Genomic DNA, 20,690 nt, shown 5'->3' with positions numbered 1-20,690 from the left:
TTCTGTGTTGCAGATTCTAAGTTAGGCTGATCTGCATCATTGTCAGTGTTGTGATCTGTTTGTTTTTGTTTTTTTAAATAGGCCTTTATTTGTTTACTAGTTTGCTTGCTGTTTGTATGCCCTTGACAGGAAACATATCTTAAATCTCCCATGTGATACAAGTTATTACGTGACAAGTGAGCTTTTCCCATGACAACTTGCTGGAATCGAGAGTATTGGAAACTTGAATATGGGGTTAAGGGTCAGGAAAGATTGAGACACCCTGCAGTAATCCTGTAATAAGCAGCTGTTTGTCCTCTGGTTCAGCATCACTGATATCAAGTTGTAGCCGTGCATGTGACGTGGATGTCCATTGATTTATCTGGCTAGATAATCTTTAACAAGAACAAAACAATGATGTGTGTTTCTCTCCCATCTCAGGTGTCCGAGTGTTGGTGGATGCTCGAGAGAAGCTACACATCCCATGGGGCAACCCGTCCAACCAGCAGCACGGAGACACCATGATGGCCTTTGACACTCGGTCAGCGATGGCCCACGGTCACGGCATGGTGGAGGCCAAAGTTTTTCAGCACTACCTGCCGTCCATCCGCGCCCTGTGGGCCGACCAGGGCATCCAGAACGCCTACGACCGCCGCAGGGAGTTCCAGCTGGTGAGTGTTAGCCATGTCTCCCGCTGACGTATCCCTCCAGGCTAAGGTTGGGCGATGTCCACCAAAACAGGTGTATGTGAGGTCTGTGTGGAATCCTCCAGTGAATCTGTGGTGTCTGCTGAAGAGGACAGGATTTTCACCTAGAGTTAGTTACCACGTTAAGAATCACTATATCTCTGACTCATTCATCAACCCCTGCTTCAAGTGTTGGCCCTGTGTTGCATAATGACGTTAATACTCTGTTTGACTGTGAGTGTGGGAAGTCCAGTGATTAGCTTGGAGTTCACAGGCGAGCATTGACAGTAAGAGATAAAGGCTCTTCCTCACAGTTGACTGAGCAGATCTGCAGCTGCCCAGCGCACACAGACGGATACAGACAAGCTAATGAAGGGCTGCTTCTCTCTCTCTCTCTCTCTCTCTCTCTCTCTCTCTCTCTCTCTCTCTCTCTCTCCCCCCCCTCCGCTCTCTCTGTCCTTCTGCCTCCCCACGCCCTTCCTTCCTCCCTCTCTCCCTCACTGCTCTGCCACCAGTTTAAGTTGTGGTGCAACAGTGTCTTGCTTACAGGAAAATTGTCCGTAGCTGCCCTGCAGGGAAATTGGCTCACGAAGCATCTGCGCTCAGTAATTCAGTTAGCTCACTGTGCGTTAGTCTAACTCTGATGTTGTTGTTTACAAGCTTTCCTCTACCTGCCTCTTCACGTCCTGATTTCCATTCCCCTTTTTAATTAAAACAAGTCATATGATGGAAGTGGTTGGATCATTTTTAATCTTTAGAGATAAAGCTCAGGCGTTTGATATGTGATGTCTTCAAACACGCAGCATCCAGCTCTGCCAGTTGTGTGAAGCAAACATCGCAGTGTGATTACAGGTCCGGGGAGATGAAAACTGATGACTAGGCATCGCTTCTCGCTGACCACAGGCTTTCTAGCGCTGACAGCAGAGCAGCGTCTGTGGAATGACCAGTCTTTTTAAACCAGGCTGGTCTTTGGATCAAGTTGATCATTTTGAGAGAGGAAGTCTGAGAGTGGATAAGGAAGATCAGAGCTAATGTATTAGTGGTTGGGTGGTTCTGTGAATTACCCACGAATGGCTCTAAGCCAGTGTTTCTCCGAGGCGTACTTGATTTTTCATGTTGTTGTTCGGTACAGATGATAATTGTTTGGGCTGCTAGCATCCTCCCTCACCATTTGTCGCCAGGTTGCATGCGTTGAAATAAAACACAGATTTTGGCCCGACTTTCAGGGTTGACGGCTGTCTGTCTTTGGGTTCAGAGGGATTTATAACACTTAACGTAACGAGCTGTCAACCCCCGGATGAAGACCATCAGCTGAGAGAGGTGGCTGGTGGAGGACAGGGGGGGGGGGGGGGGGGGGGGGGGGCTTTTGAAATTGGAAAATAATTTCCAAGTCTCTGTAGTATATCTTGTCTTGTTTTCGCAACAGTTAAACTGGAGGCTGATAAAAGAGTCTGCTTCCCACTGACGACATTGTAGATTTACGCTTTTTGCTTCAAGGTGATTCAGTTAACAGTTTCAGTGGGAAATGGCCGCTTTGAATCAAAAATAGGTCATTTGTGGTTTTTGAAATTAGCGGTGAGTTCTTGGTCTGAGTCTGTGAGGACAACAGAGTCAGTCGTCCATGTTACTTATGACAATGCAGATTAAACACAGAGCTCTTCTGCTAAAGTCACCATCTCTCTTCTCTTTCTCTCAGGGGGAATCGGTCAAGTATTTCCTGGACAATTTGGAAAAGCTCGGACAGTCGGTAAGTCCTGCCCACACTGCACAAGGCTCCACGAATCACAGACCCCCCCCCCCCACTCCCCAGCAGGCAGGGGTGCCTGATAGGGCCGATGGGGTGTGATAGCACTTGGCTAGTTTGTTGAAAAGAAGAAGTGAAACCGTCGTCTTCCTGTCCTCAGCCGTGTCTCCACACTGGTTTGTTCCAGTGTGCACTCGCTATTTCTCCCTGTTGCTGCCTGCCAGCACAGCTCATTGATATTGCCTACCAGCAGGCTGACTCAAATACAGCAGGTAACGCCGGGGGGTGGGGGGCATTCCAAAAATACTGTTACTCATAGCAGTAATTCAACACATTTGTGACTTTGTGGTTTTACAAATCGGGGGTCGGGTGTCACCCGAAAGCCTGATGTAATCATGTGACCACCTAAAAGCCCATGACAAATGACTAAAAGTCAATTACAAGATATAGAAGCTGAGCTAAATATTCCCTCCACACGTTGTATTCCCCCCCCCCCCCCCCACCCAGGTTCCCACTGATTAATCAGAGCCTTTCCTAAGAACTGATGGAAATGTTTCCGAAACAGAAGAAGTAGTTCAGTCAGTCAGTTTTCCAGCAGTCATCTCTGTGGGAATATACCACCAGAACTGTCCCGGATTAAAACCAGACAGTATTTCTGCTTTCACACACGCTCATTAATGACATGGACGGACTCAAGTGTCTCAAACTGGTTAAAAACGAAGCATTTCTTTGATATAAGAAAAGAGGACGTTAGATCACAGCTACATAACTACAGAAAACAACTACAAAAAAAAATGTATAAATCATTTTAAAAGACCTGAATTATAACTTGAATTTAATAATGAATTATTAAATCATTATTTATTTAATGTAAAAAGGGAACTCCATTCCAGTTTTTTTTTTTTAACCTTTGTAAGAATAAGTGAGCAACACCAGCTGTTGTAGACAGGGTTTTGTTGACGTAAGTATATGTGTGTTTGTGAATGGATGATCATTCGATAGTGGTGGTAAAACAAATATGCGTCAGAACGGGAGCGCCTGAGCGGGGATTCCCCCCCCCCCCCCGATTGAGGATAGGAAATGCGAAGGAGTTCGAACAGAAGTGTGTCACGGATTTACGAAGTGAGTGAAACATGACCGCACAGGAGCTGTTCACCCATAATATTGTGATAGAAGACGCTGCTGTCTCATCCTGTTTCCGCTTGCTCCTGTTTATGACACATCAGGTCCAGCTGCAGTCTGGTCTAATAATACGCATAATTCATTTTTGCCACAGCTCACAAGCAAACACCTGTCACCTGTCACATGACTTCCTGATTACAGCTCGTGTTTTGTTTGTAGTAAGTCAGTGTGAACATGAAATGAATGAAAAGTGAAAGGGGGGGGGGGGGGGGGGTTCGTGCCTGTAATGAGTCATCACCTCTGGAATGTTTGGAATTTGAATGTGACACACACACACACACACAGTGAAAACATGAAACATCATGTTTGGTCCCATGTAGTTAAAAATTCACTTGTTTTATTCTCCTTGGTCGGATTGGCAAAGCCTTGCCGTTGCTAAAGAGAAGTAGCCAGTCCTTCTCCCTTCACACACACACACACACACACACACACACACACACACACACACACACACACACACACACACACCGGCAGTCTTGCATTTGTTTATGTTCTCTGGTATTTTAGGAATGCAGTGTGTTAAACAGGGATGTCCCCAGATCAGCAGCATGAGAAGTGCACTGATTGTGAAGTGTGTGAGTTTGTGTGTGTGTGTTTGTTTGTGCTTAGAGATATTATATAGGTAATGTCTTTGAGTTTCTCTTGAATATACATACCATGACAAATATAAAAAATGGAATAGTTTTAACAAACTGTTGGAATTAAAGACCAAGACAAGACTGACTGAAACAAGACTGTTATCGAGGTTTTGATATAAATCTTAGTAGAGGACTGTAAAATCGGTAGAAACCTTTCTCCATAAATGTAATGATGTGCTTGCAGGACTACCTCCCCAGCCAACAGGACATCCTCCTGGCCAGAAAGCCCACTAAGGGCATCCACGAGTACGACTTTGAGATTAAGAACGTGCCCTTCAAGATGGTGGACGTGGGCGGTCAGCGCTCTGAGAGGCGGCGCTGGTTCGAATGCTTTGACTCAGTCACGTCCATCCTCTTCCTGGTCTCCTCCTCTGAATACGACCAGGTGAGTCGGCTTGAAGCCGCACAGTGCAGCGAGGACACACAAACACTGGGCGTCTAACTCCTGAATGTGGCACTGATGTATTCCACACAGACAAAGCAAAAAGGAGGATTTTAAACCAGAGCACAACATGAAAATCTGCCTTATCTCAGCTCATTATTTCTATAGATACTGTTACAGTTAAGGATAAAGCCCATAGTAGGGCTGGCTCAGGCAACTGAACCATCTCTTACTTATGCTGCTATAGGCCAAGGCTGCTGCGCACCTCTTCTCTCTTTCTCTCCTCAGACCCACTCTCACATTTATTAGCCTTTATTACATGTCATTAACTCTGTGTCCTCTCTGTCCCGCAGTCCTTTGCTTGTCTCTCTCTGGTCTCTCTGTCTCTGTACCTGTCTGCAGGTACCTCTGGCTCCGGAAGCTGCATGTTCTCTGTCTGTGGTCCTGGCTCCACCCACCTGCTGCTGCTGCTTATTGTCTGCAATGATCCATTTCTAACATATTACTACGTTTAGTGTTCCACTCTGCTACAGATACATGTTGGATTAATATTCTTTGCAGACTGTAATGTGAATAATTACCAGTCATGACAGCTTTTTGCTTCTGTGCTCTGTTTCCTATCATAACTGTAATCTGCTGAGCACACATTATCCACTAACTGTTCTGTAATCTGAATGCTGGCTCTCTAACATTGTCCACTGCCAACCCTGTTTGTATCATGTTTTATATGTTGCATGTCCTTCTCCTCCTCTCCTCCATTCCTAGCTGTCCTATCTTCCTCCTTTTCCTCCTTTCACCCAGCCCGGCCATCGGCAGGAGGGTCCCCCATCTGAGCCAGGTTCTGCTCAAGGTTTCTTCCTGTTAAAAGGGAGTTTTCCTTGCCACTGTCGCCTTAAGTGCTTGCTCTGGGATCTGGGTCTCTGTAAAGCGCTTTGAGACAATTTTGATTGTGGAAGGCGCTATATAAATAAAATAAAAATAGAATTGAATTGATCTGGATGAAATGTCTCACAGTAGAGTGAGATGAGCTCCAACGTTGATGAAGTTGTTTTTCTGACTTTTAATTTGAAAGTTTTCTTTTAATGATAACCCCAGTCTTCCTCAACATACCAACAGGAAGGTTTCCTGGATAAATTAGAAATATTTGAATATAGTAGTAGATCTTTCCAAGTCCAGAATGTTAACCTAAACTTTCTTTCTTGTGTTTACACTGTTATTTACAAGCCTTGTTGTTTTGGTGATTCGTCATCATTTTCATTTTCATGTGTGCTGTTTAGTAAGTGCATGAAGTGAGCAGTTGTGGGACAGACAACAATGGGGGAAGTGTTGCTGATATTGTCCTATGGTCAATAGGACTCATTTTACTAGATGAAGTTGTCAATCAAGTTTCATCTGGAAATGCAGGAAGGTTTCTGAGTCCTTACAGATGTTACAGGATAAAGCTGCTGCAAGTGGTGAAGGCCTATAAGTAAACTTGGCCGTAGTTGGAAGGCAGATCTTCCAACAGAGCTTCGCTTCTATTCTTTGTGCAGAGCACAAATATGTAGCTGCAACTTTTACCAGACACATAATGTCACAGTCACCTTTGACCCCAGCACACATGCCTGCATTCTAACACCTCCAGGTGCTGATGGAGGACCGGCAGACCAACCGGCTGAGAGAGTCCCTCAACATTTTTGAGACCATCGTCAACAACCGGGTTTTCAGCAACGTCTCCATCATCCTGTTCCTGAACAAGACGGACCTGCTGGAGGAGAAGGTGAAGCAGGTGTCTATCAAAGACTACTTCCCGGAGTTCTCGGGCGACCCCACGAGCCTGGTGGACGTCCAGCGCTTCCTGGTGGAGTGCTTCCGCAAGAAGCGCCGCGAGCAGCAGCAGAAGCCGCTGTACCACCACTTCACTACGGCCATCAACACTGAGAACATCAGGCTGGTGTTCCGGGATGTCAAGGACACCATCCTTCACGACAACCTCAAGCAGCTGATGCTGCAGTGAGGGGACTGGGCCAGGAGGAGGTGGAGGCAGCAGACGGAAAGTGGGCGTCAAGGGGTGCCCTTTTTCCTTACCCTTCCTGCCACCACCAGCCTGTAAGGGGAGCGGGCAGTGTCACTTTTGAACTTTGACTGTGTATTAAAGCCACCACTACTACCGCCACCCCCCCTCCACACACACACACACAGACACACACACACACTTGTTCTCTGCCTTACTGAGCTTGTTCACTGTGACTTATAACAGCTGCCTTTGGCTCAGAGTCCCGATCACCGTTTGACCCTTTAAACCACTGTAAATGACCTCTAACCCCCACTCTCTGCGGTGGACCTTCCTGATATCTTTTCTGGTATATCCTCCCTATGTGTTGCTCTGATTCACATCCACACACTGTCCTTCCTTCTGTGCTGCTCTGACCTCTGTTGATAGGGATGGAGAGGGGGGCAGGGCCTTGTTTTTTCTCCTGCTGGCCACACCCCCGGCAGTATCGGTGGTTCAGCAGCTGTTGCCAGGTGTTGCCTTCGTGGTGCAGAACGTCTTTTGTTTTATCTTTGGTTTTACACCTGCTTTCCACCGGCGCTTGGTGATGACATCGCTGGGCCGAGGCGGAGATTTCCTCTGAGAGCAGTGGAACCGGACAGAACAGAGCTCACACACACACACACTCATGCACACAGCCACATAGACTTGTTTCACTATCCCCTAACCCTAATCCTAATCAAAACCCAATTCTAACCCTAAAGTCAAGTCTTACCCCTCAAACAGCAGTCTCTGCATGGGGACCACAATGGTTTAGACTTCATGGGGTTAGTGTGCAGTCCCCACCAGAAGCCTAAAGGCACACACGCACACACACACACACACACACACATAGGAATTCCTCTTCACTTAAGTCCACTTAATTCTAGTTTTCTAATCATTTTGTTTCTTTTTCTAATCTATGAATATACTGTATGTACCTATGCATTTTTTCTTTAACTTATATTTTATAGGGGTTTACACTTTGTGGATTTGTGACTGCTGATGGACTCTGTTACAGTTAATTAAGAAGGAGGGGGGGTGGGGGGGGCGCAGGTGAGAGCACAGACACAAACTAACAGACCACTTGTAAAATAAAGCTGCGTGCTGTCAGGCTAGCTAGTGCAGGTTGTATTTTGCTTTTTTTTTTTTTTTTCTTCTCAGGGCACATTGTGAACCACTTCTCTGTGACTTTGAAGTCAAGCAGGACTCTCATGCCTCTGCCCCTCCACACGTCAAATAACAGATTGTATAGTTTTGTTTGTTTTTTTCCCCTCTGAGTGTGTGTCAGTGGGGGAAAAAAAAAAAAAAAAAGAAACTCCTCGCCCCTCTAAAGCACAACTTTGGCCATCTTCAACCCGGAGCACGTTCATCATCAGGGTCTTCGTGACCCCCATTTCCCCCCCCTGTTATTAACGTGATTTGTATCTTGCTGTAAATCTGAGGGATGACCTCTGACCACAGACCTCTGCATTTCCACCTGGTATTAATAAGTAGTGTCATGATCTCAATTCTTAGCTTAATTTCTGTTTGATAACCGATCAAATCATGTGGTTGGCACGTCTGGTAGCATTCCTATCGCCATGAAAACATAATCCAGAGGCAGATCACCAGTGGTAATTGCAGGGTTACACGGGGTCATCTAAAATCTCCTCTGTAATGAGAGCGTGAACATGCACTCGTTTGCTTTGGCAGGCTTCAACAGATTTCTTGTCTGTCAGTCATGTGAATGAAGCGTAAAAGCGGTGTGGGGTGTTGCAAACTCAAGCTGAGCAGCGGAGATCCAGGAGTTCTCAGTGGTACCTGGATCTTGGAGCAAACCGTGCCACAAGGTGTAGCCTGCAAAAAAAAAAAAAAAACATCATGACCTCTAAGCACAAGCATCACGTAGTTTGACTGTTGGAATCACTGCGATCCTGTGACCGTTGTGGCCTCAGTGAATTCATTTCTCATAGGGTGACGATGAAAGATGTGGTCAAGGTTGAAAGTGGCCAGATTTCTACTCACGATCTCATCCAAGCCTGTACTGTTTTCTTTCTCTCTCAGTTTGTCTTACCACCTTAAGAATCTTGTGTTATACGACTAGCTACCAGGTGACTCAGTCTTTCTTTTGCTGTCGTTTGTTTTTTCCCAAAGGTACCTGTTTAATTCTGTCCATCTTTCCCTTCCATACATCCTTAACTTAAGAAAGAAAAGGGATAAAGCCAGCCTGTATGTTCCTATGATCCTTAGCTATTAGCTGGCTGCTCTCACTGTTGTGTACAGGTCATGTGTAGTTAACATTGTTCTCTTAACGTTGTCATCATGTATCTCTCGCACAGACCTCACTGTCGTCTGTTAACAGCTGATGAAACACTCCACACAGATTTGTTGTCTATGACCGCAAGTGTTATGTTTCTTTGTAGTCGTTGTGGACGTGTGTTTCTTTAAAATGAAAGCAGGCGTCTGGTGGATTGTCTCGAGGTGTATTAGGGAGGTGGTCCCATCAGTTGGCTTCGTCCAGTGGGTTGGGGACATGAATGGGACATGGAGTCCTGCGGGTAACTGGCTCCACTGGCACATGCTAGAAGGAAAATAACCAAGATGATAAAAAAAAGCCCCCCCCCCCCCCCCCCCACCACCCCACACACACACTTGATTGACAGATAAAGGTCTTATTGTTTCAACAAATAGATCATAATCGTCTACATACATCAGCATAGCTACGTTATCTTACTTTTTAAAGTCCTGTCTTTATAGTTATAATTGCTAATGGCAGCTAATCACTGAAAAGACTGAATAACACCCTGTTTTTCTGAAACACGCCCCAGTTACCCCACCACCACAGACAGCCCCCCTCCCCCTTTCCTCTGACAGGTTGTTGCTGTGGTGTCTTACCCCACTACTTGCTTTTTAGTGGCTGACCTGGCTACTGTGTTTTAACCGTGCTGCTCTGAGTTCAAGATGGCCGACAGGGACCCTACGTGTTACCTGGGTCTCTGGTTAAGTAACCCAAGAAAAGTGGACTTAGTGTTTTAAAGAACCTAACCAGTGCAGCTGCAACAATTTAGCCTGGTTACCTTTTAATGTTTTATAAAAGAATTTTTTTTTTTTTTTTTTTAAATGAACGCAGACACCACGGTCTCAGCAACAGTTCAGGACGTTTTCAGTTGTTTGCGTGTTTGTCGGTTTTCAAGCAGGAAGCAGGATTTGTAGTCTGTGGGCTAAAACGTGCTAATTTTTCGAGCCGCAGCTAATGCAGCGGGCGTCAAAAAGAGCAGGTGCTGTGCTCACACCGCTCGGTGTAGTGACTTCAGCGTGCCACGTGACGCTTCGATTTCTGTCTACATCATCCTCTGCGTGCTCCTGTTTTCTGCTCACATTTGCAGGAGGAATCAGTTGGATACCAGACTCACTGCAGCCTTACGTTAGCCTTGAGTAAATGATGGCCTTAACCACTGACAGGAGGGGGGGGGAAATGGACGTCTGGAGACAGACAAGTCAGATCCTCTTTGTCCCCACAGAGCTGTATCAGCGTCCAAGTCCCCCACCCCCCACCCGCCCCGACCCCTGCCCTCTCAGAGACCAACAAGGAGCCTGCTGTCACACGACATGTGTGCTTTTTCTACCAAAAGCTCAGTGAATTCCTCAAACTGTGCAGTGTCCGTCAGCATGATTCTCCCTCCGTCAGTCTGTCTGCGCTGGGATGAAGCAGCCTCTGTGTGTGTCCTGTCTTCTGCTGCTCAGACAGCCTAAAGCTAAACAGCCAGCAGAGGCCTCTTTGTTTGGATTCAGACTGTTGTGTCATGTCATCACTGCAGGGCCAGAAGAAAGTCTGTAGTTATACAAACACACACACAGACACACAAACACGCTCCATGAAGTCACAGCAGAGCAGGCCCGTGTCCTGTTACAGCCTCTGCTCCGATCATCAGAGCTCAGATGGGCGAGCAGTGATGTCCCACATGCTGCTACACACGTCTCTGCTCTTTAACGGAGCGTCTGTGGTCCAACATGTGTCCTCAGCGTCTGGTCAGGACTCTGAGGAGACACTCACTCGCCCTCCTGCACCTGATCCAGGACTTTATGGGGGAAGGGGGGGCGGGGGGGGGGGGGGGGGGGGGGGTGAGTTCTGAGATTCCTCTGGATTCTGAACAAAGTCTGTGAATTTGATGTTTAAAGTCAGAATTTAAAAAATTTAGATCAATATTTCAGAATTTTTTTTTTTTAAATTAAAACACGGGTGTTGATTTGAAACCTTGTGGAGCGGAAATCTAAAGTCAGAGGAGCTCGAAACAGCGAGCTTCCCGAGCTTTCAGCTGCATCTCACTTGGCCTGGATCGGATCGTGAATGGAGCTTTGTCATTGCCCCGCTCAGTCCTGACAGCAGAGACCATGCTTGGACAGAGACCTCCTGCTGTCCCTAAGTCCAGAGTAACACGTGAGGTGTTTGCTAGCTGAGTGTTCATGATGATGATTTTCCGTCTCCACACATTCTCAGATAAAACTGACTTGAAGGAAAAGGGAGAATCTCAGAACTTTTTTTTTTTTTTTTTTTTGCCTCTGACTCCGACGAGGCATTTTGTTCGAAGCATACCGACGCCCAAAGCGTCCACACCGAGCTAAACCTCTGCCTTAAACCCTCAGCTCAAGATCTCAGACGAGTTTGTCGACCTCAGTGCTCAGGAGTCGTGTGCGTTCTCTGTTGGATTGCGGTCCAACGTGTGGCTCTGTGAAGGGCGATGGCCACCGTGTTTCTGCATCTGAGTCATGTTCGCCACCTTGTAGCGTCCCACGCAGATCTGTCATCAGGCCCTGAGGTGGAAGTGGCTTCAGGAGCGTTGGTGTTTCGTGCTGTCGCACCACAGGACGTGGTCAGAATCGGTTTGGTCTGAGCCAGGAGGCCTCGAGGTTTGATGTCGTCACAGCTGCCTTTGACTTTGCCTTCTGACGTCTCCCGTGATTCGGGTTTCGTAAACCGCATCCTGTCGTATTCTGTGAATCCTGACGTCAGTGTCGTGACTGCAACAGTATGAATCAGATATTTTGATTTAGAGAAAAGCCTTTTTTTTTTTTTTCCGTTTGTTTGTTTTTGTTTATTAAAAAAAAGTGTTTGGTTGTAAATACCTGTGAGAGGAAACCAGTGTCACCTTCCATAGTCCCAACTATGCAACAAGCACTGCTCCACCTGCCATGACTCGGTGTTTATGTCCTGTTCAGAATAATCATGATCTCACTGACTGATGATTCTCTTAATGCCAGTGTTTTATTGAAACGTGTCTGTAATCACATCAGGACAACAAAAAAAAAAAAAAAAGAAATCTGCCAATGATCTGCCAAATATTCTGATGTTTTAGTGCCTCCTTTTCCAAGCTCTGCCTCTACTGTTCATGTTCATCATGTTAAAAGGTTTTATACTGTTAGTTTTTTTGTTTTTTTGTTTTTTTTTTATTATGCCACACAAACAGTCTGAAGTCCTCATACTAAGTCATTCACATAAACCATTTCTCTTCCCAGTTTTGATACTTTCAGATAGATGAGCTTTAACTGTACAGTCTAACTTATACTCTTACCGTTCTACTCTCCTAAATAAATCCAGCTGTTTTTTTTAAAACTGTCGTGTGTTTTTACAATTTCTGACTGTTTCTGATGTGGTGCTGATATATTATTTGTTTTAGACGCGTAACGTTAAGTTCGTTAATCAGTTATGTGTTTTCCAGATTCCAGTTTGTGTTCCGTAATGTGAGAATAAGAAAGTCTGGAAAGGCTTCTTCAGGTTCTCACCGACTGGTGTGGCCTCCTGATCCCTGGTTCTGATCATTCTCTTAGGTAAGTCTTTAAATTTAAAAATCGGATTGACAGGTGATCTGATTTTGAATTTGATCGTCTGTCGGGTTCCTGTTGATAGTGAATTCAGCAGTGAGTCCAGACCGACAGAAGCCAAACTTGAGTTTATCCTCAGCTGCTGGGATGAAGTTAATGTCAGAGCACTTTTCAGTCAGAGCAGGTCTGCTGCAGGAACAGGGAGTGTACTGTATGCTCACTGTATGTTCCTCTAATATCAGACACATGAGGCGAGTCATATTACAGGATTGTTCTTGAGGAAGCTGATCTGAATACTGAACAGGACAAATTGGCTTTATATATATATATATATATATATATAGGGCTTGTGCTCAAAGGCATAACTGCAGTTCAGCCACCAGAGGGCTCTGTCTTACTGCTTCTAACAGCACTGAATGACTAGCTGGGAGAACTTGGCTGCAGTCAGCAGGTGCAGCTCTGTGACCAGTTAGTCAGTTAGGGTTTCAGTGAAATGTGCTTTAACTGTGCAAATGATGAACGGGTTTGGTTTCTGTTACAGTGTCAGAGGAAACCGGTTGTCTTCGCTCCACCAGCATCAGAAACATGCAGGGAAAACACAAAGCAGCCTATCGCAGCTCTCGCCGTTTCCCCCACATTGCATCACTGTCGACACTAGAGCCTCGACATGTAGCTGCATTTTTGAAGAGGCGCACGTTAGCTGTGGTGCAGCCAGTGATGTATCCTGGGAGTCTACTTACACCGCCACCCCAACACAAAAGAACCCTGATGGCTATTTGTCTTGACATCTCATGACCGGCTGGATTTTTTTTTTTTTTTTTTTTTTCCTGAGCTTTCAACCATGGTCTTCAGCAAAAGATGGGAGTGAATGTGTGGCGTGGATGTCCATATATAGAATAATATGTAATATGGTGTCATGTTTGTTATGTTGCATTATAAATACAGATGAACAAATCAGTTCCTCAACTGAATTTCAAGTCCAGGAGGAGATTTTATTTAAAAAATACATCATGAAAGTAGTACAGCACTTAACGGACAGGAACCCTGCCTGGCATTCAGTTAACTTAAAAAAATGAAAAAGTTCTATTTAAAAAAAAAAAATGAACACTGAATCAGAGATTTTTTGTTTTGTTTTAAAAGATACTTAATTAGCCATGACATTGGAAAAAGATCACTGTAAACCCTCATGTTCTTCTATTGTATCATTGCTTTTCAGTTTGTGTGCCATTGTACATATAACAAGGTCATTCTGCAGTACGCCAAAGGGAATCATGATAACATGATAGTAGATACAAAGTCGATGCTTTTACCCAAAGCAGCGCAGAATGAAGGATGTGACGTGGGGACTGAGGCTCGTGCAGAATGTAACCTCCGGCATCACAGGATCACAGAGTACAGGCCCCCCGAGCACAGAGCGACCACTGGTGAACGCTGCTATTGCTATTGTTTCCATAGTGTTAGGAATTAAATATCAGTGACATGAATGAGTGTGAGACTGACTGACAGACAGTGAGACGGACTGTATGTACAGATTTTGCATGACATGTAGTGAATATCATCCTCCGTGTGTCGGGTGCACAGAGGCAGATTGTCTGCTGTTGGTTTCCCGTGTGGGTTGTACTCCAACTCAAACGGAACGCAAACTAATAAAACCCAGAGGACTGTGAAAGCTTTTGATAAGCGAGGTTTTGCCCTCAGCAGCTGGAGCAGAGACTTGTCTGAGGTCGTTAAATAGCTAAGGTGGTGATACCCCGTGCTCAGCATGGATGTGTCTTTGGTCTCAGAGGAGAGACGGCGTCCTTCCTGGGGAGGAGGGAACTTCAAGCTTGTCAGAAAGTGAGAAAGTGACACCTGAGATTTGGAAGCAGCAGCTGTGAACTCGGTCGATTCGTGTCAGTGACACCTATGCATTTGACGTTCTTGTCCTTGGTTATGAGGTGATGTCACGCCATGGTTGGGTTCATATTACAGACGCGTTGCCCTTGTCCACAGCCTGTCTTGTGGGACTGTCCTCCGGGGCCAGGTCCACCTCCAAAAAGTCTGTCTGGTCGCTGTCCTGAAACTTTTTCTCCTCTTCCTCTGTGTGCTGGCCTTTTTCTTTGTTTCTGAACCCTCTCTGGCACATGCCGGACTTGGCCGGGCCAACCAGAGCCAGGCAGATGGCACTGAGCCCCATGCCCACTGCGCAGGAGTAGAAGGCAGCACCGTAGTTCTGAGTGACATCCACCAGCACTCCTAGAAGGAAAGATGAGACAGCTGTCAGGGTCTACACAGCAGTGAAACCACACTGAGGTCAAACAGGACAGGAAGCAGAGATCTTTTACCTCCCAGAGGGGGTCCAGCCAGCCCAGCGAAGCTCTGGATGAAGACGTAAACTCCTACCGATGACGCCATCTTCTGGATGCCCACCACGTCCTCCTCAGCCAGCATGGGGATGTGCGTGGAGCCCACCGTGCCCATGAAGTAGCCGTAGAGGGCGCAGCAGACCACCAGGCCCCAGAACTCCCACACGATAGTGAAGGCCACCAGAACCAGGCACAGTAAAACTACACATCCCAGCAACACCAGGGTCTTCCTGCAGCGGACTTTGTTCAACACCACCCCGATGGACAAGCGGCCGAAGACCTCAGCCACGGCCATCACTGAGAGCATGTAGGAGGCCATGCTGGGCTCCACGCCCCGGCTCTTGCTCAGTTCGATGATGTAGAGCTGCGGGGCGAAGAAGCCCAGTGTGGCAAACAGGCCAAAGAGGGAGTACCAGATGAAGGCACAGTCTTTAAGAACAGAGAAGTCTAGGAGTTTGGGGCTGGAGGGTTTGAGAGGACCTGCCTCTGCTTCTGCTGGTTCCACCTCATCCTTCTCTTTGACTGGGCTGGAAGATGTGGACAGCGATGGCTCCTGGCCCTCTTTGTCCTCCAGCTCCATCAGGGCCTTGGCTTCTGCCCCGACAGTCCTCAGGTCTACGTTTGAGGCAGAGAGGGAGGTGACGCCCGAGTCCTCAGAACCTCGGGAGACTCCTGAACTGATGGAGGTTCTGGTTTGTTCATTCTCTAGCTCATAAACAGTCTGCAGCTGCTTCAGAGAGACAGAGTCTTTGTCCGATGCATTGTCCTCCTTTACAGCTTCGGGCTTGATGATGATTGGACGAAGGATGAGCCCGCAGCCAATCACAGAGGCCTGGAAGATGCCGAGGATGACCAGACAGTAACGCCAGCCAATGTGTCCTTTCAGTGCAGTGAAGGCTGTGAAGACAAGGAGCAGACAGCACGGGTTATCTTCTGTTTGTCATACGTGACAGGAGTTTCACCTATTACATGACAAGTCCAAGGATGGACATGGTTTCTGCGACACTGAGCCAGGTGTGGCCCCACGGTGATGCCCTGTGCATTTTCATTTCCTTATGTGTTACTGTTTACCTATTGCCCAAGCAGGAGCCCAACTAAAGAAGAAGAGGCCCCTATTAATACTAATACAATACCTGAAAGAAGCTGAGAACCTGTGCTTTATAATAAATGTAAAGGCCTTTACTGTGAAACAGCCAGTAGGTGGCAGGTCACGCACATGCAAGACGCAGTCATGGAACTTTACAGGTGTATCACTGAGATCACAGTGAAGGCCGAGTTTGAAGACGGGGAGAATTTCAGGGAGAATGGAACAGTGAGGAGCAGCCACCAGCCACAGTGAGCTGTCACCTAACTCCTCCGCAAGTAAAACCGACTTTGCCAAATTATCGTGTGAGCAGTCTCCATGGTAACCGAGCAAACTCTATCCAATGAGGAAGCCCGCGAGATGTGGATGTAAGCTACACAGAAAAGCCAAACTGCCCCTCTTAGCTTGAACACTCACCTGGAGCGAATGCGAATATGGCGAAGGATTCTCCGGAGGAAGCAACGGAGGTGACAAGGGCGCGCCGCTTGGAGAAGTACTGGGCTAAGATGGTGACAGTGGGGAGGAAGGTGAGGCAGTAGCCGAAGCCTGTAGAGAAAGAGGAGAAGAGAAAAAGGGGACGTGACAGCCACTGGCCCGCATGGTAGGAACACTGCATGGATAGGGGAGGGGTGGGTCAAAGATCAAGGTGTCAGGTCGCTCCTTTGTCAAAGGTGGCAGGCTGCTTGAGGTGATTCAGCTTTGCTTACAGCTGCTGCTGCTGCTGAAAGACAAAGGGCTTGTAAAGACAAAAAAAAGAGAGACAGGGGGAGAGAGGAGAAGGGGTTGTCAAGTTAGCTTGTGGGTCCGTACCAGATGCAGACATGGTAATGACGGGCGGGAGAGCTAGCAGTGCTTTCTGTCTGAGGAAAAAACAAGTTAATGTGCTCTGATGCAAAACTCATCCCATCAGTTTGTTTGTAATCCAATCTGCGACTTTTGTTCGGTCAATTTTATTCCTTCCAACCTGAGCCACTTCCTGTTCCACCAATCCTGAAAGGGAATTTAGTGTTTTGTTTTGTTTTTGCCGCTCCACTTCTGCTCTGTTCTGTCAGACTTTCTTAGAGAGTTAAGATAGTGGAGCAGACCTCACTCCACGGTGTTTAGAAGAGGCTGTTGACCTCTCAGTCATTGGACAGTTCTGAAAGAAACAGACTTAGGTAGATTTTTGTTGCGGACACTGCTAGGAGTCCCTTCAGTTCATTCATGAAAGGCTGTTAGACAAGACAAACACATCTGCAGGAGCAAAACAGTCATTCTGTCACATGTTACAACGACACACAAAGGCACACAGACGCACTAACATGGAGTGGATGAGGTGTTGTGAGTTTGATAAGTACCTGAGACAATTCCGATGGTGATGTACATCTCATTGATGGAATTGGTGAAGGCAGAGGTGATGGTTCCCAGACTGATGAGGAAGCCTCCCGTCATCACCACTGGACGATAGCCGAAGCGGTTGCTCAGCATCGTGGACAGGGGGGCTGAGGGTGGGAGGGGTCGAAAAGACAGAACAGTCATTTCATTTTACAAGTTTTCGTTGCGTCTGTTGAATGTTCAAAGTGATTCAAGAGCACAAGAAAAGTTAAACGTGAATAAAGCCGGAGTGACCGACCGGTGAAGGTAAAGACGAAGACGCAAATGGAGATGACCCACGACACTCGGCTGTTGCTCTCCCCGAACTCCTCCATCAGGTCCTGGAGGAAGACGCCCAGGCTCTTGAGGGTCCCATAGGTGCAGATCTCCACCACGAAGAAGGCCACAGCCACAGCCCAGCCCCAGCCGCCATCAGGCACCTCCGGATAAACATTGGGACCCAAACAGTTTTGGGAATTGGGCGCCCTCATGGTTACGGCAGGCCACCTGGAGGCAGAAACCGTAAATGTGAGCAAATGGTGAGCGTTGTTGCAGATTCTGAGTGGCTGTGAGGTGGAAAACCAACATGGGCCTTAACACTAAGATAGCAGCAGCAGAATGTCAAACTAAATGTCAAACGAAATCTTTAGACGTTAGTTTTCATAGCCTTTCCTCCAAACAGCATCAAGACAGTGTACCCAAAACAAGATCAGCTCACACCACAAGTATCTCAAGGTTACCCTGAGCTCCATTCTGCCTCTGAATAACAAGGAAACCTTCACCTTGGGAGTCCAGACCTAGTACTAAATGTGAGCTGATAACTCGCACACAAACATGAATGCAGGATTTGCTCTGCCCTCAGTCTCTCAGGTACTGTGTTGTCAGGAGTAGGCAATGATGCAACAGCGTTGGTGTAAGTGCAGTGGTCGGGGTGAATAATTCATGTTTACTGTGGCACTTTGAGTTCAGCAGTGAACGGCAGAGTACACTGCAGAGGCAAAAAGTCTGTGCTGCACTGAGTGTAAGGAATGTGTAAGGAATGTAACACTGCCTCCAGCTTTTATGATTAAATTAGCCTGCTGTATGTTATTACATATATTACATGATTTAAAATACCCCCAAGATTTAAATGTTTATATATGATGGATAGTGTTAATAATTGGTTAGATTATATACCCCAGTTATATTGCTGTTGTATGTGCAGTGTTTTTATCGGCAGTGCAGTGAGAGAGGGATGATGTCAATGTGCGCCGCATCCCAGAGGTCGCTGGCAGCTGGACGGTCAGTGCTGCTGCTGCGTTCACGATCAGCCCCTGCTGTAAATAAAGGGTTAACTGACATCTTCGTTACTAAGCGAGCGCACCCCCCCCCCCCCCCTCTCCCCCTCCCCCCGCGCCCTCACGTGCCTGTCTGCCGTTAAAAACTGGGTTTTTAAATTAGTCAGTAAAGGAGAAAAAAAAATCATTCACTCATAATACCAACCAAGTAACGTTAGGGTTAGTTTCCGTTTCCCCCCTCCTCCCAGGCTGTCCTTTCTAACTACACGGAACAGCTTTGACAGAGTGACACAGCGGACTGAGGCTCAGCAGCATCCTGTAGCTGCAGCTGCCAAGTTAACATCTGACTTACCGGCAAAGCTGACCAGAAATGGAGGAAAAAAAACGGCGTTGCTGGTGGAAATAAGCCGGGTTTTCTATGTCGTCGTCATCTTGTTGTGTCTTTAGCTATAATGTACAGGCTTATTTGTCAAGCTGGAAAAAACAATAATTAATGTTTTTTTTAAAAAAAAAATTATTATTATAATCTATTCCACTCGTTTCTCCAGCTACAAAATGAAAAGAAAAAAAAGCCTGTATCGGTTTGAACTACTTTCGCTCAGCCAGCGTCAGCCGCATCTTTTGTCTTCAGTGAATTATTTCCTGCCTGCTTTGGCAGCTCTTTACCGGCTCAAGCCGGTATTCTGCTTCACGAACGCGCACACACACACACACACTCTCTCGTGAGAGACGCGGAAAGTCTCTCTCTCACATATACACACTTCCCCGCGTGCTTCATCAGCCGCCTGTGCTGTTCTGATGCTGCGTTTTAGTGCCTCTGAGTAAAACGACACCAGAATGAAAAAAAAACATTTAAGAGGAGTTTTATCAATACAGAATGTGGTTGCTTAACAGTGTCAACCGCGTGGACAAATACAACCGGTAGTCCAAATCGTGATTATCAGTACATTGTCTAATTCGTGTGGCCATACAGACCGTTTACCCTTTATTCCTTAGGCTTGATATATAAATAACACAGATGTTTTCCTTTATGTTAAAAAGAAACCGGTGGTTCGATAATAACTCATACGCCGAGCGAAAGCTGATACGACACAAAGCTAGCATGTGCAGTATTTTCACATAGGAGGCATGTGTCCTACTTTTACGCATTTTATCATGGGACCTGAATGCAGCGCCCTGTCTGCGCGTTACAAAGCACAGCACATCGGGCGCGCGGCGGGGATGAACAGGTTTATTCCAGTCAAGAGGCAGCATCCCGTTCCACCCTGCGGTGTCAGCGTGGAGGTCTGTGTGTGTGTGTGTGTGTGTGTGTGTGTGTGTGTGTGTGTGTGTGTGTGTACTTCCTTTATTGACCAGTTTCTGAGAACACAAATTAACATGACGCGAAAATGTGGAAGGAATTAAGAAAGGCAAAAAAGAGAAGAAGAAAAAAATACAGCTAAATATGAAGAAACTTGTTGGTTTCCTCTTTTCCTCAAAATCCTGTCCCCCTTTTATCTTTTTTTTTCTTTCTTTTTTTTCCAAGCACGTGAAAACCAGCAGCCAAGCTCTGACACAGTACCATATTTGGTTGGTTGGTGGAGTTTTGGGTTGGCTTCAGAGAGGAAACCTTGGGCAACCTTTTGCCAAACTGAACCACATGTGTTGGACAACATGGCAACCTTGTTCCTCATCAGCTATTCAGCCACTGATAGAAGAGTATAAGTCACACTAACAGTAACTACACTGTTTTTTGTTAGAAATTGCCCAATTTTGTCCAATGGTAAAAAAATGACAAAGGCGTCTCAATGAGTAATATTTGCTAGTGGTGAAACACATTTTAAAGAGCAGTTAAATTCTTTTTTGTACTTTAATAAATTCAAGAATAAGTTATATAAAATGTTGCGTAAACAACTTGACCAAATATGAGAGAACACCATCATAAAACCACCTAACCCTTTCAGAATAAAATACACTGGATTAAATAAAAATCGTAATATCTATAATTTTAATTGTTTGCATTTTTTCAGAAAGCTGATGGATTTCATGATTAATTTAACCAGTATTTAGTTCTGTACAAATGTTTAAATGACTCACCTATCTCTGAGCTGTGACTGGTCCTTTGACTTGCCTTGAGTGTTCAGAAACACCCTGATCTGGAGTACTTTTCAGTGTGATACAGGGGTGTGTCTAAAGGGTGGCCAGACAAGATCCAGCCCTGAAATTTG

The 20,690-nt window shown here is 46.2% G+C and overlaps 2 protein-coding genes across 4 annotated transcripts in view; one reads left to right on the top strand and one right to left on the bottom strand.

The window, feature by feature from the left end:
- Positions 1–11,936, top strand: part of gna13b (guanine nucleotide binding protein (G protein), alpha 13b) — a 21,724-nt gene extending 9,788 nt beyond the window's left edge. The window contains exons 2-5 of the mRNA XM_041063578.1: positions 421–650; positions 2,362–2,412; positions 4,414–4,614; positions 6,236–11,936. Of these exons, the coding sequence (XP_040919512.1) occupies positions 421–650; positions 2,362–2,412; positions 4,414–4,614; positions 6,236–6,607 (854 nt within the window). The 3' untranslated portion in view covers positions 6,608–11,936. The remainder of the gene's footprint in view (positions 1–420; positions 651–2,361; positions 2,413–4,413; positions 4,615–6,235) is intronic.
- On the bottom strand, positions 4,996–20,690 carry slc16a6b (solute carrier family 16 member 6b). 3 transcript variants are annotated; one of them, XM_041063576.1, is made up of 7 exons: positions 20,560–20,690; positions 17,466–17,713; positions 17,191–17,334; positions 16,271–16,399; positions 14,749–15,666; positions 14,326–14,659; positions 4,996–5,023 (listed from the first exon to the last, which is right to left on the bottom strand). In XM_041063576.1, the coding sequence occupies exons 2-6, from the start codon at positions 17,695–17,697 to the stop codon at positions 14,385–14,387; spliced, it is 1,698 nt and encodes a 565-aa protein (XP_040919510.1). In that variant the 5' UTR covers positions 17,698–17,713; positions 20,560–20,690; the 3' UTR covers positions 4,996–5,023; positions 14,326–14,384. The 3 variants fall into 3 exon arrangements, with proteins under 3 accessions (XP_040919510.1, XP_040919509.1, XP_040919511.1); XM_041063575.1 differs by lacking the exon at positions 20,560–20,690 and adding an exon at positions 18,836–19,143; XM_041063577.1 differs by lacking the exons at positions 17,466–17,713; positions 20,560–20,690 and having other exon boundaries at positions 16,271–16,589; positions 17,191–17,325.

This window comes from Toxotes jaculatrix, chromosome 18, assembly GCF_017976425.1.
Source record: "Toxotes jaculatrix isolate fToxJac2 chromosome 18, fToxJac2.pri, whole genome shotgun sequence".
Taxonomy (NCBI): Eukaryota; Metazoa; Chordata; class Actinopteri; family Toxotidae; genus Toxotes; species Toxotes jaculatrix.
Note: the sequence above shows the minus strand (reverse complement) of the source record. Positions and strands in the feature narration are given on the sequence as shown.

Coding starts and splice junctions, on each gene's coding strand:
- slc16a6b (XM_041063576.1), bottom strand. CDS start 17,697: ATGAGGGCGCCCAATTCCCAAAACTGTTTGGGTCCCAATGTTTATCCG. Junction 16,400..17,190: donor CACCATCGGAATTGTCTCAG/GTACTTATCAAA, acceptor CTTTCTCTACAG/GCTTCGGCTACTGCCTCACC. Junction 15,667..16,270: donor CATATTCGCATTCGCTCCAG/GTGAGTGTTCAA, acceptor TTGTCTTCACAG/CCTTCACTGCACTGAAAGGA.